Source organism: Schistocerca serialis, chromosome 3, assembly GCF_023864345.2.
Source record: "Schistocerca serialis cubense isolate TAMUIC-IGC-003099 chromosome 3, iqSchSeri2.2, whole genome shotgun sequence".
NCBI lineage: Eukaryota > Metazoa > Arthropoda > Insecta > Orthoptera > Acrididae > Schistocerca > Schistocerca serialis.
This window is the reverse complement of record NC_064640.1, coordinates 111,868,697-111,882,189: the sequence shown is the minus strand read 5'-3', so window position 1 is coordinate 111,882,189 and position 13,493 is coordinate 111,868,697. Positions and strand designations below refer to the sequence as shown.

At 39.2% G+C, this 13,493-nt stretch overlaps 1 protein-coding gene across 2 annotated transcripts in view; it reads left to right on the top strand.

Annotated features, from left to right (window-relative positions):
• LOC126469798 (microphthalmia-associated transcription factor) overlaps positions 1-13,493 on the top strand; it is a 387,123-nt gene that overhangs the window by 358,506 nt on the left and 15,124 nt on the right. For both annotated transcript variants that reach the window (XM_050097055.1, XM_050097053.1), the window contains exons 6-7: positions 1,008-1,083; positions 3,257-3,422. In XM_050097055.1, the coding sequence (XP_049953012.1) occupies positions 1,008-1,083; positions 3,257-3,422 (242 nt within the window). The remainder of the gene's footprint in view (positions 1-1,007; positions 1,084-3,256; positions 3,423-13,493) is intronic.

Sequence of the window (13,493 nt, the reverse complement as noted above, 5' to 3'; positions counted from 1 at the left end):
GCTGACTGCTTTTTTTGATATCGTGTGATATTAGCAAGCTTCTTTTTCGGAGTATATTTAGCAAGATTTTAGTGAGTTTTACTTGCACAAGACCTGTGACGTTACCAAAACATCACAGTATCGTCATGTGAACTCGTAAACTTCGAGCTTTGGAGGTAAACCACAATAAACACCTTAAGTTTAGAACTGAAAACACCTAAAATATTAAGCATTAAAGATCTCTCCGAAACGCGTCTTTTCATATGATTTGCTGCAAAGTGTCAGAAAATGTAATGATGGCGTTTAAAAACACTAACCAAAGATTTTAACTCGAAGTTAGCTTCTAATGATATTTAATACCTGATTATAGAAGATACAGTGCGTAAAATTATAGGTAGAGAGTGATATGCCCATCCCCCTCCCTTTGAATTCTTAGCTGTTTACGTCAGACTAATCTGTAGCGTAACCCGAGGTCTATGTTGGCTCCGACCGATAAATACCGCAGCCTTCCCCAGTATAGAAACCACGAGCCGCGCCTGTACAAAAGTTAAAGATTACTTATACACATCAGAAAATTTGCCACATTGCCCACTATAGCTTAGTGAAAACCACACTTCAGTACATTTATTTGTTCTATATATATTTTGAGTGACCTGTCTTAGCTGCCTCATACTATATAGTATTGATGGCACAAATAATTATTGATTTATTTAATATCTGACTAATTATATCAGTTCCATCCGTTGGAATTAAACACCATTATCTAAATTATAGTTGTTGTGATGTAGGATTTCACACTGGAGTCACTAATTTCCTTATTATATGTAGTCCCCATAAAATGATTAGATTTGATAAAGTTGTGTATGGGGGCAGGGGGGGGGGGTCAGGTACTGACAGTGCATCCTCATGTCAGTCAACTTTGGAGATTTATTAAGTAGCTACTTAACTAGTTATAGATGTTTGTATGTTTACTACACAATATATTGATTTTGTAAATGAGATACTTATTGTGGTAAATATCATTGCAGTTGAAAGGCGGAGACGTTTCAATATAAATGACAGAATAAAAGAGCTTGGAACATTATTGCCAAAAACAAATGATCCGTAAGTATAATTACTAAACTTTGATTTGACTTTGAAACCCCCCTCCCCCCAACCTGCCACTCATAATCCCTCAAAATTTATAACCATTGTCCCCAAGTTCCTTAGAGAATTGAAAATATGGATTAATACTAATTATTCACACTTTTGTACTTTCATTCTCTCTCTCTCTCTCTCTCTCTCTCTCTCTCTCTCTCTCTCTCTCTCTCTGAGTACCTTAAACAATGAGCCACTCCTCTTGCTCTCTTGATTTTCTTCTTTTTGCTGACCTTTCCAAACTTTTCTGTCATTCATGATTGTACACCATTTCACATTTATTTTATTTCAAATTTTTGTATTATGTCTGCTTTTCTCCTTTAAAAAGAAAACCTTACTGCATATGCAGTTTATTTTTATATGTGTAACTCTGCCTATGTTTAGTACTGATCATGATGTATTGTATTGATAATGATGATGGTGGTGGTGATGTCCAAAATTATTTTTAAACATTGTAAATTTTGCTTTTTTTTTCGTAGTAAGCTTATTTGTCTGCATATGTGCTCAAGGAGCGTATTCTCAGCAGATGCCGGTGTTTATATATACTTCCAATTGTGCACTTGTAGTGCCTGACTAAGTAACCTGAGCCTCCACCACATGCAATCACGAGATACAGGAGAGCAACCAGCATCAGTTATGGCAGGACAAAAATTCCACACAAGAAATCACAAATTTGTGGAGGCTCGTGTTACTTATTCAGACACCAAAAATGAAGAATTGGAAGTAAGCATGTAAAGCAGAAAATCATGGAGAAACCTAGATCAAGAGCAAGCCCAGAATAAATTGTTAGTATCAGTAAGTGTCTACCATCCATGAAGAGAATATAATTAACTGCCTAAAGATACACACACATATTTTGGAATATGCTAGCACTGTTTTGCCATCTCATTCATCGAAACATATTCACAGAAATACATTGTGCAAATAGAAATCCATACCAGATGGTTTGAGTGAACTATCCCTAGTGACCTCAAGCTGACAAACATTAAAAATTACTTTAATGTTCCTGTTCTTCATTTCATGAATGTGGTATTATAAATTATTCACCTGAGAGCAGCACTGTGTTAACAAGATCCAGATATATACATTTTCATCAATATTGAGAACATCTAGGTGACTGAAACCACAGAATGATAATATGCTTGATTTGTGGTGACACTTGTTCGTAATGAATTACACAGTTGTAATAGTATTTTGTCAGACATACATTAACATCATTAAAACTTTTTAAACCTAAATTTAGTGCACATTACGATGCTAATGTGACAGTTGCCCTTTCCAAAAGAGATAATAGCCCTATAACTGCTCACTGTTGACAATTAGAAAACATACTTTGTGTGAGAAATTTTACAAACTGGTTAATGCAAATCAGCAAGGACCTGAAGAGTACGTTCAGTTAAAGTAAACCAGTACCACCCCCTCCTCACCCCACCCTCGCTGATTGTTTAAAGAAATGAACTCCCATGCATAAAACACCTTCTAATGTCTGATTACTTTGCATTCAGTGGTACATATGAACACTGTCTGCATGATGTGTTAGGAATAGAGTAAATAGTAAAGAAATAATAAAATGAAGCGTCATGCCTGATGCGGAAGTTTTACTGTACGAACAGTAAAAACGTAGTAAGTACTAAACTTTTTTAATGTCAATGTTTTGGAGGGGGTGCAATGAGTAGTAGTTTCAAAAAGGTTTAAAATTATATGTAAAGTTCGTTGGAAGTCGCTAAGTGCTCTCATTGTCAAATGTTGGATGAATATAATCCATGTCATTTGTGTACCATGCGTTATGCTGCCTCAAGACATATACACATTTCTAAATGTAATATTTGACTTATTGTGTTAAACCTTTAACTTAAGATTATACTTTTTTATGAGTAGATTAGGACAGTATTTTAAATTTTCATATTCAGTCAGTAATTATATGAGATACTAAAAATCAAATTCTTGGTTCCCCAGGAAGCCATGGGAACAGCAACCTCATTTTGGCCTGTGTGACCATTTCAGCCATTTAGTAATATAATTTTAAAATGGAGGAATAGTGAATAAATTTAACCAAAACTGTTAACTGTAAACACAAGCCCGTAGTAGTAATTGTAATGTTCAGCATCATTCCATGGCGTATTTTTTTTTATTTTTGCAGGTATTATGAAATAGTGCGTGATGTAAGACCAAATAAAGGGACTATACTGAAATCCTCTGTGGATTACATAAAACTTCTGAAAAGTGAAGTTGAAAGAATGAAGCAAAGTGAACAGAAACAACGCCAGCTTGAGCTACAAAATAGAAAACTGCTACTTAGAGTGCAGGTACAACATATAAATCCACCTTTATAAATTTAGTGTGTGCGTGTATGCGTGTGGACAGATGGACTGACACAGTCTCCCAGTGCTCTAGTGAATATTTCTTTTTCTCACTTACACGCTGTTTTTAGGTGCAGTAAGTGGCTGAAATCCTCTTGTCTGAATGTGGAAATTTGTCATTTCCCATGTTCGTTTAGTTAATGCACGACTTATCCAAAAATAATGTTCCTCCGAAGAAATTGATTATTGTGCTAGAGGAAATTGAAACCATGCTTGTGTATATCTACTGTACCAGTTGACATTTGTTTACATTATACTGTAGTTGGCTTTCAAACACTGAGTCATGAGTCTGGTTTTTATATAAAAATGCAAACACAGTGCTGAGTCCCAAATGAGATTTTACAGATTTAGAAAAATGTCTACTTTCTGGAACACTGATGATGCTTTGCTTGCCACTGCAACTAACAGTGTACTGCAGGTAGAAAACTCCAATTTTTTTAGGATTCACAAACAGTTGGAGTTGTTTGTGTTCGCTGTAGGTCGTAATTTTGAGATACCACCACCAACCTTGTTACAGCAAATTTACCCAGTAAAGAGACAAATCGTTCTTGTATATTATTATTAATGGCAGCTGTATGGTTCTTCTGCACAAAATTGGTTCCTAAAATGAGCCCTGCCACATTGTCTGGAAGACGTGCACATGTAGTTTCTGCATTTTATAGATCAATATACCCTTTTCAAGCATGAGGATTACTTTCAAGTACTACTAGGTTGAAAAGTATGTAGTCCATTCTATGGGCAACTGAATCATCAAATTTGATATCGGTGTACTATATCTGGATACTCAAAAATTTCTCTTATGAGAGTTTAATTGACATTGCATTGGACATAACTGCTAGGATCCACATATCTATTGCACCAGTCACCAGTCTATATCAACATCCATACTCCAGAAACCAGTATGAAGTGCATAGCAGAGTGTACTTCCCTCTGTACCACACATTATGGTTTCTCCCCATTCCAGTCACGTGTGGAGCATGGGAAGAATGACTTCTGAAATCAATATGTGCATGCTGTAATTGATATAATCTTGTCTTTGTAATTTATACTGGAGCGATATGTAGCAGGCTGTAGTATGTTTCCTAGATTCCTTACTTGATACTGTTTCTTGAAATTTTGTGAGTAAATTTCCATAGGATGGTTTATGTCTATCTGCAAAAGTCTTCCAGTTCAAGTTATACAGCATTTCCAAGACGCTCCCCTGTGAGCTGAACAAACCTGTGACTACTCACGTTGACTTTGTTTGTATACAGTCAATATCTCCTACTAGCCCCATTTGGTATGGCTCCCACACACTTGACTAATATTCTAAGATAGGATTCACAAGTGATTTGTAGACAATCTCATTTGTAGACTGACTCCATTCTCCAGTGTCCTACCAATGAACTGAAGTCTACCACCTGCTTAATGGAAGAGTGAGTATATGTCATCATCACATTTCATATTCCCACAAGTTGTTACACTCAGGTGTTTGTAGTGGCCAACATAGTGTGTCATATGAATATATGAATTCACAACATCCAGAGATTGATGCCACTATATGACTTTTTTTGAGAGTTGCATATGGGGCCTGAAGATAGCACAGTGAAATGCCGAAACTGGTAGCCTTCAAAATAAAATGAAAGAAGAAACATCTTAAGTTACATGGCTGATGGTGAATTGCATTGACATTGACAACATTTTGAATAGTTATTGCAGTATACAGTAATTAATTAATTTACATAGTTTTTACTTTTAATTTATTGTAAATGACTCTAAAAAAGTGACAGGAAATATTTGAATTTGTGGCTATCAGATTACTCAAGATGCTGGATAACCTGGTTTGCTACTTTCTAAACATTCAGTGTTAATGAAAAACCTGAATTTCACTTTGTTTGCATATGAAGCTCTACAGGTGGAGAAATGTAATTCTGAATAGCTGCTAACATTTGCAGTAGTCTTGTGTTTATGAAAAACCTTAATTGTTACACAGATTTGCCAACATCGCTTATTAATCTGCAAGGCAAAATGGTAACCTAACCTAAGCAGGAACAGATTTGGTCACATGACTAGGTACACTCATGCTCATATTCAGAGCACATTTTGTTTCTCTGTAATCCAGCTCTGTGGAAGTTGAGTGTTCGATGGAGGAAATGGACCAGATGGCTGTTGGAGGGCATAGTATCGCTGCAGTGCTGCACTTGTGTAGTGAGTGCACAACCTGTTTCATCACATCAATACAACGACCAATAGTGTTCCTCACAGCTGGCATAAATACGGAAACCCAGCGAATGATCAGTCAGTTCTGTGCTCACACCTGATGTTGTCACCTACTATCATCACTATAGTTTGGGCTATTCACTAACAATGTCACTTGGCGTTTCTCACTGGTCATGTTTGGATTGTCTCTCTCTTTGTTCTTGGTCTGGTGATATCGTTGTGGTGAAGGTTTTCACTTTACACCTTGTTGTTGCATAGGTTGCACGGGGCTTTTCTCTGTTTGTGTCCCATAGGCCATCAGTCAGTCATGTTTAGTTCAACTACTGTTTGATGTCCTGTTTTCTTCCCCAGGTGGCTCTTCCACCTTTTGGCTTAACCTGTTTCTCCACTGGGTTCTGATGTGTGTGCTGGTATGCAGCTACTCGCAGATGTAGCATTAGTGATGAGGAAAAATGAAGTTGTTCAGTAGCATGGATGCTACGTGGATTGACTGAAAAGTAATGCCTCCACCTTCGTAACTCTTCAACAGTTGGCAGCATTGGTATGCGGCAGGTACTGGCTTGTTCCGTAGCGTCTTCTCTAAAACTTCAGTTGGTGGGAATCCTTAGCATTGAACGGTTGGGTTGTTACAGTGCAAGTCTGTGCACTTTCATTTCAGGAGTCAGCATCTTGGGTAACCATTGTGCACAGATCTTTCGATAGCCAAGCAAAGCAATAATGTGACCCACACGTTCTTGTGAAATGCCGATTGTGCTTGCAGTTTCTCTCTGAGTGATACAATGATCATCCTGAATCAATCTGTCAACATTTTGCTTGTGAGACTCGGTAGTTGCTGTCACAGGACGTCCTACTCTTTGTCATGCAGGTCAGATGTTCCCACCGCAACATCTTTGAACTTACTCACACAGCGACGCACAGTACTCACATCAACGCAGTCACCATAAACTGCTTTCCTTCTCTGATGGATCTCCTTTGGGGTGACACCTTCTGCTGCCAAGAATTCAATGACTGCACATTGGTTAAATCACGTTGACTGACCGTCTGCGCAGGGTACCATACTTTACACTGTAACAACACAATCATTCAATGCTAAGGCTTCCTGCCAACTGGAGCTGCAGAGAAGAGGCTACAGAACAAGCCAATACCTGCCACATACCAATGCTACCAACTGTTGAAGAGTTACGAAAGTGGAGGCATTACTTTTCAGTCAACCCTCGTAAATTGGTTTTCCACCTGGAGCAGCAGCCATAGCTTGTGCTTCAGTAGCAGCTTCAGATAGACTTGTTACAAAAGTTGCTTCAGTCTCAGGGGGACAACTCAGAGTGCACAAGGCCACCTTGCACCAGAACTCATCGTCCCCCACAGTCAACATTGCCATTTGTCCTCTGTCATATCTGCCTTTCCATGGTGCTGCTGAGGACTGGGACATATATATGTATTTATGAAGCCAACATTTCACGTTGTTTCAAGTCAAGGATGATCCATTGCTGTGGTTGTCATTTCTGGGAGATCCCACCTGGGGTAGTTCAGCCACTGAGTTGCAATTATTTTCAGGTGATGCTACAATGGGCGACTTGCGTGTTGATGATGATGAAATGGTGGTGAGGACAGCCCAACACCCAGTCCCTGAGTGGAGAAAATCTCAGACCCGCACAGGAATTGAATGCGGGCCCACTGCATGGCAGTCAGATGCAGTGACCACTCAGTAAGGAGGTGGACTGCTCTGTTGACTAATTGTTATTCAGAGAGATATCATGCGGTTGCCTCCAGGCTTGAATAAACAGCCTTGGCAATCATCCCTCTCATGGGTCACTGGCTTGCAAGGTCTCAGCTGCAAATGTGATTTCACTTGCGCCAATGAAGGCTGCAAGACTTCATACACGGACTCTTGATTTGTGATGTCCTGGCTCAGCTGGCACTTGATGCTGAGGTCTTTACGGTGGTGCTGAAACTGGATAACTCATAGTGGAGGACATCTTGTGCATCGCACAGTCTTTCGAAATCGCACAGTCATTCAAACTTGCACAGACTGTTAGTGGATGACTGATGACAAGGCCACAATTTGCAGCAGTTACCGTGCCACCACGTGTTCCGCCCCTGCGTTGCAGGTGTAGGATGACCACCAAGTTGCACCAGTGTTGTGATTTGTCATTGTCTGACATCTCTATGGCATCCGAACCTCTGGTCACACCTCACCACTGGTCACCGGGGCAGTTCCCTTCATGCCCACAGTGTTTTTATGCTCATTCTCAAGCAGACTATCCAGATCGCCGGGGATCCTGCATGTGGTGTGGCAAAGAGGAGCATCTCTGCTCATTGTGTCAAAGCTGCAGAACCCGCTCCCATCCCACCAGAACACCATACATGTGCTGCAGTTGGTAGTTTCTCATCAGGATGTCTGTTTCCAAGCAGACACAGGGGCCACCATTTCTTTGATGTATTTCTTGTGACATATGCACAACTATGCGTGCCTGTGTTGTCCCTGCAGTGACGTTTGGTGACCTACCGGGGTGGCTCTACTCCTCTTTGTGGACAGTTCTTGATCACTGTGGTCTACAAAAAGCATTACGTGGGTCATCCTGTTATTTGTTATCAAACACCCGACTGCTGGCCTCAACACCTTTACATTGTTTGGGCTTTCTATTTCTTATGAAGTCAAGGTCATACCAACTGCAGCTCCTTTCCAGGAATTGGGCAAGCCACCAAGAGCTGTTGCAGAATGATTTGATTCACGGATCCAGTTATATGGCTCCTTCCGTATATAGCAATTTTACGACTATGACGAGTGGGGCCTGAAGATGGGATCAATGTAATGCCAAAACTGGTAGCACATAGAAGTTCATAAAATAAAATAAATTTCTACAATATATACAGCTGTTGGTAAATTATTGCATCAAGAAGATAATGTTGAAGTTAGGTTAGTTTTGAATAAATATATGCCAACTGCCCGTTGTATACCCTGTTCAGACAAGAATGTGTCAGACAGTATAGGAAAGGAGAAATCAAAGATGCTGTGGAGTATGTTGATATTGTGGTTATTGCCAATAACACGTGTGTGAAAAATGGAAGGCGTGTATTTGCAGCTTTATATCAGACAATGACTGCAGCATCAGAACAGAAACTTTGTTTGGCTTCCTGTAACTTTTTAAATGTTGCTTGTGCCTGGGACATAGTAGATACCCTAAAAGAAAGGGTGCAGCATTAAATACGAAAATGTTGCGGTTTTAGTGTTAGACTCTGCGGCATATGTGGGATCTTATTTTGACGGACTTAAAATATTGATTGGAAATCATTTAATACATTTCAAATGCTGGATGTACAAAATGAACTTAATTGGTGACATCTTCATAAAAGAATTAAAGGAGCTAAATTTTATTGTCAGTAGGGTGAAAATGGTGTTTGTGCAGACACACAAAATGAAAAGCACATACTGTCAATTCCTACAAGAGAAGTTTCTTCATCTGTCAAAAAAGCTTTTTCCTGATCCAATAATCAAGAGATTGGAATTCTTGGTTCTATGCAGTGCAGTGGTTGGACACAACTTACTAGCAAATATCAAATTTTTCAGATCATTGGAAAACAAAAATGCTGCCATTTGAGGTCATTCTTGATCATTTAAAAAATGAAACTGCATCAGGTTTAGTCATCTTACAATGCAAATTTGTGTGTGACACATGTGCTAGAATTCTCAGTTTAATTATAATACTAGAAGGCATGACTTACCCATCTTAACATTTGTTGTTGGATGAAGTTGAGAGTATCAAATTACAATTGAAAAGAAATTGTGAACGTAGTTTTTCAACAAAAAATTATCTCAAATCTGCTGCTCTGGAAAGTTTACAAAAGCTATATAAACACACAACACCAGACCCAGCTAATATTTTTTTACAAAAGCATTCCTGAGCTCTTCATTCCTGTAGCTATATTTGTACAAATCTACTGTTGTTACTGTAGCAAAAAAGTTCCACAATTTGAAAGTATTCCATCTGACAGTGTTTTTGAAGCATATTCGTCATTCTATTGATACTTAGCTACCAGTTTGAGACATAATGAGAGGCTTGATGTACTGCAACTTCTACTCTGTGAAAAGCTTGAATATAGTGACTCTGGAAGAGCTGCCTTATCTGCAGTTTGGGCACCTGTCAATAATGTGGATGTCGGGAGATACTTTCCAATGTACAATTTAGTTGTAAGTGACAGTGGGTGGTTAGTGAAGCCAGACACTATTGAAACAACTTCAGTGACTGGATTCAATAGATAAACATTTGTATCTGGGCCTGTAATGTGTGTTAATATGAGTGAGACCTAACACTATGGTGTTGTGCTACGCTAAGAAGCAATTTTCCATATTTTTTGTTAAAAAAAGAAAACCGAATAGTGAAAAGAAAAAAAGAAAAATTTAAGTTAAGAATTTTGTATGTATATGCTGTTTAGGGTCATTTAAATGCAAAAATACTTTAAAAAAATGTACATGCTAAATAAATGCTAAATTTTCAAAGTTTATTTGCTAATTTCATGTAGCTCTAATTATTCCATCCAACAAAGTACTACTTTCCATCACCTTAACTAATTACAGCATCCTACTACAAAATCTAACCACGTCTACCACTATTATAATATCAGTTTATGTCTGTCACGTTTCCCAATGCACTCCAACACTCCCCAGTTCATAGACAAACATTGCCAGTTCTTTGGGCACTGTGTAGGGTGTTGTGGTTCCATCTGCTTTTCTGTTGTCTATTGGCTCCTTGGTTGCAGTGCACAACTGCTCTGGTCCGAGGAACCATCGTTGCTGTCAGTGAGAGTGTAGTCACTTGCCGTAAAATGTAACCATGGTTCTAGTTTCTTAGGTGGTGAGGCATGGCATGGCAGCTGCATTTACACTGTGATATTACATTTGCCATGCATGCAGAGTTGGCTATTTGTCTACCCCAACTGTTGACCTCGGCTGTCTTCCCTGCATTGCTTCTTTATCTTCTGTTGTAACATCCTGTAGTGCAGCAGATGGGGGTTGAATGATAAAGTAACATGCTACCCAAGAGTATCAAAAGCTTCCATCACTATTCCACCCTGTTTAACTACCCATGCTGGTGCTATGAGCACAACTCTGTGCAGCCAGGCAGTCACACAGTATTCTGCGATTCCAGTTAGATAGCATTATGATACATCCTTATTGTTTGTATTGGTAGTTTATAACTGTAACTGGCTAGGCCAATAATTTTGTTCATCATGCTCATTTCTTCAATATGTGCACTCGTAATTTTGTCAGTTGTTCAGGGAGACACCTAGGTATCTGTAGATGGACTTTCTCTTTGTGGACCTGTTGCTTAATTTCATGATTGGGTCTCTTGAAAGGTTTCTTTTTAACAACATGAATGTGGTCTTTTCAAGTGCAACAGACATTTTAACTTCTTGGCACTGCTGAGGTAGTTGTTGAAAGACTACATTACATCCATTCAGGTTGCTTCCCTTAACAAGGATCATCAGGTCATCAGCATATGCCACTACTACGACTGCTTCATTATTCTGTAGCTTCCTAACACCTGATCAAGTACCAGATACCAGAATACAGAGTCACTTATGGATTCCTATGGATTACCTTCTGAAATTTCTTTTGTAGTGGTCTCTCCTGGGCATGACAGATGCTTCTCTCTTTTGACAATAGTTCTTAAAACATTTGTATGATGCATGTGGGCAGTTCAGGTTCCTCAGGCAGTCAAAAAGTGCTGGAATGATTGAAAGCCCCAGCGATGTCCACCATTGTGGCTACAACAAATTTATGCAGAGCATTTTTGTATGTTTTAGTGTCTTTTTACAGCATGTTCTGTTGACTTTCCACTTTCGAATCCATATTGTAGCAAGTTCCTTCCATGAAGAAGTTTTTCTCTTGTAGTCTGCCAAATAACAGTTTATCCAGACTTTCTGCAAGATGTTGAGACAGCAAATCAGTGTGTTGGACTTTGGAGCTAACAGAGCCTTGTCTTCACTCTTTTCAAGATAATGAAATTTGCTTTCTTCCACATGTATGGTATTCTTTCCTGCAATAAATAGACATCATATAGTTAGCACAAATGTAAACTTATGTGCATATTAAGGACATGTAGAGCTTCATCAAGGATGCCATCAAGATTTATTCCTTTTCAGTTTCACGATTCTTTCCTCACCTCCCCATCTGAAAAAGGACAAACTATCCCATCTACACAGAATGGTTCCCTACTCATGTTCTGTTATACTCTGTGCTCATCAGCTTTGCCCTCTGCAGTGTTGTCTGGAAAAAGTGTGTCCATCAGTAATTGTGCAGATTGCTGGCCATTTTCTGTCATGCTGCCATCTGTTTATTTTATCGTTTGGCAGACGATTTTATATGGCTTACCCCATGGATCAAGGTGTAGGGTCTGTGCAAGAAATCAATTCCAGCTCTCTATTTTTGCCTGCTGCAGGCTGTCTTTAAACTGCTGCTTAAGGTATCTGTATCTGTCAGTAGGTAGGTTCTTTGATCCCATTTGGATACAATCTGCAGCACTATGTAGAGGAAGCACTACAGATTTTTCCTTTTGGGTGTTTAATTCTTATTATATGTCCAAGTGCTGTTAACAGGCTTGAAGGTTGTTCCAGTCTGGTAAGACAAAGTGCATCTTTGCATTCTTCATAGATTTGTTGTGGGTGTATGGCCGTTTTTCTCTCAGTTAAAGTTGTACATCACTGTCTATTGCACCTCAATATTTATGTTATGAACTTTGGATTCTGTTGACTCAGAAATTTATGATTTCTCAGCATCTCTTCTTTTGAACTCGATATTTCTTGTTGTGGGTGGTTCTGTTCCTTTACCAGTATTTGGTTGTGATTGTGCTTTGCAATATTTTTGTCTTTACTAGTTGTGCTCAACATCTCATTGTACTGAATTTTGGTGCCTTCATTCGTTGGAGTGTTATTGTGCCCTTTATCAATGTACAACACACATTTCTAGGTTGGTAAATGCTATACCAACTCCAGTTGTTTTTGTGGCTCAGTTCTGAATGATTCTCCTCTGTCTGAGTAGCTGCATCTTTATTATAATCTTTGTTTTTAATTTTCTGCTAGAAATTTCATGCTTTCTCTGTATCTTGCTCTCTCCTGGACAGATATTTATGCCTCCTGTGTATTCGGCAAATTATCTTTTCATCCTGTAGTACTCCGTCATCAAGTACTATTAGTCTCTTGTCGATAATCAATGCATAGGATAAGTCTGTCTAAGGACACCTGATATGTTGTGCACTCATTACAGTTTGCATTACGCAATCTTCCTCTTCTCTATCACAGTACCTATACACATTGGGCTCTGTTTGCTCTTTCCGCAGTCTACTTTCTTGTGTCTATCTTCCTCACAGTGAGCACAAGTGACTTCTTTGACACACGATTGTAATCCTGACACTTAATTAGGTGGGGTACTACTAGTTAGTCTTTCACAGGTATAGCTTCGAAGCCTACGTTCTGCTTGCTGTGAAGGATTTTTCCGTGTGCTAGGTTCCATCTCCACTCATTTCGTCTGTCTTAGCTATCTTGTTAGGTCCAGAAACTTTCTATCAAATGACCTTAATAATTTCCCCAAAAATTTTGCCTGTACTGTGCACCTTTGTTAGACCTTGCTCACACTCCATATTGTTGGCCGTGGAGAACAGTGTCTGTACAGTCACTCACCTCTGCAAGGCACATGCCAGCCATGTTGCATCACCAGGGCTGGGTGCCAACAGCAATGGCAGTCCACACCGGCACAATGAAACTGCTGATGCCGCAGAGTCCACCCAGCTGTCGCTGGTGCCGTACCACATCACTTTTGTG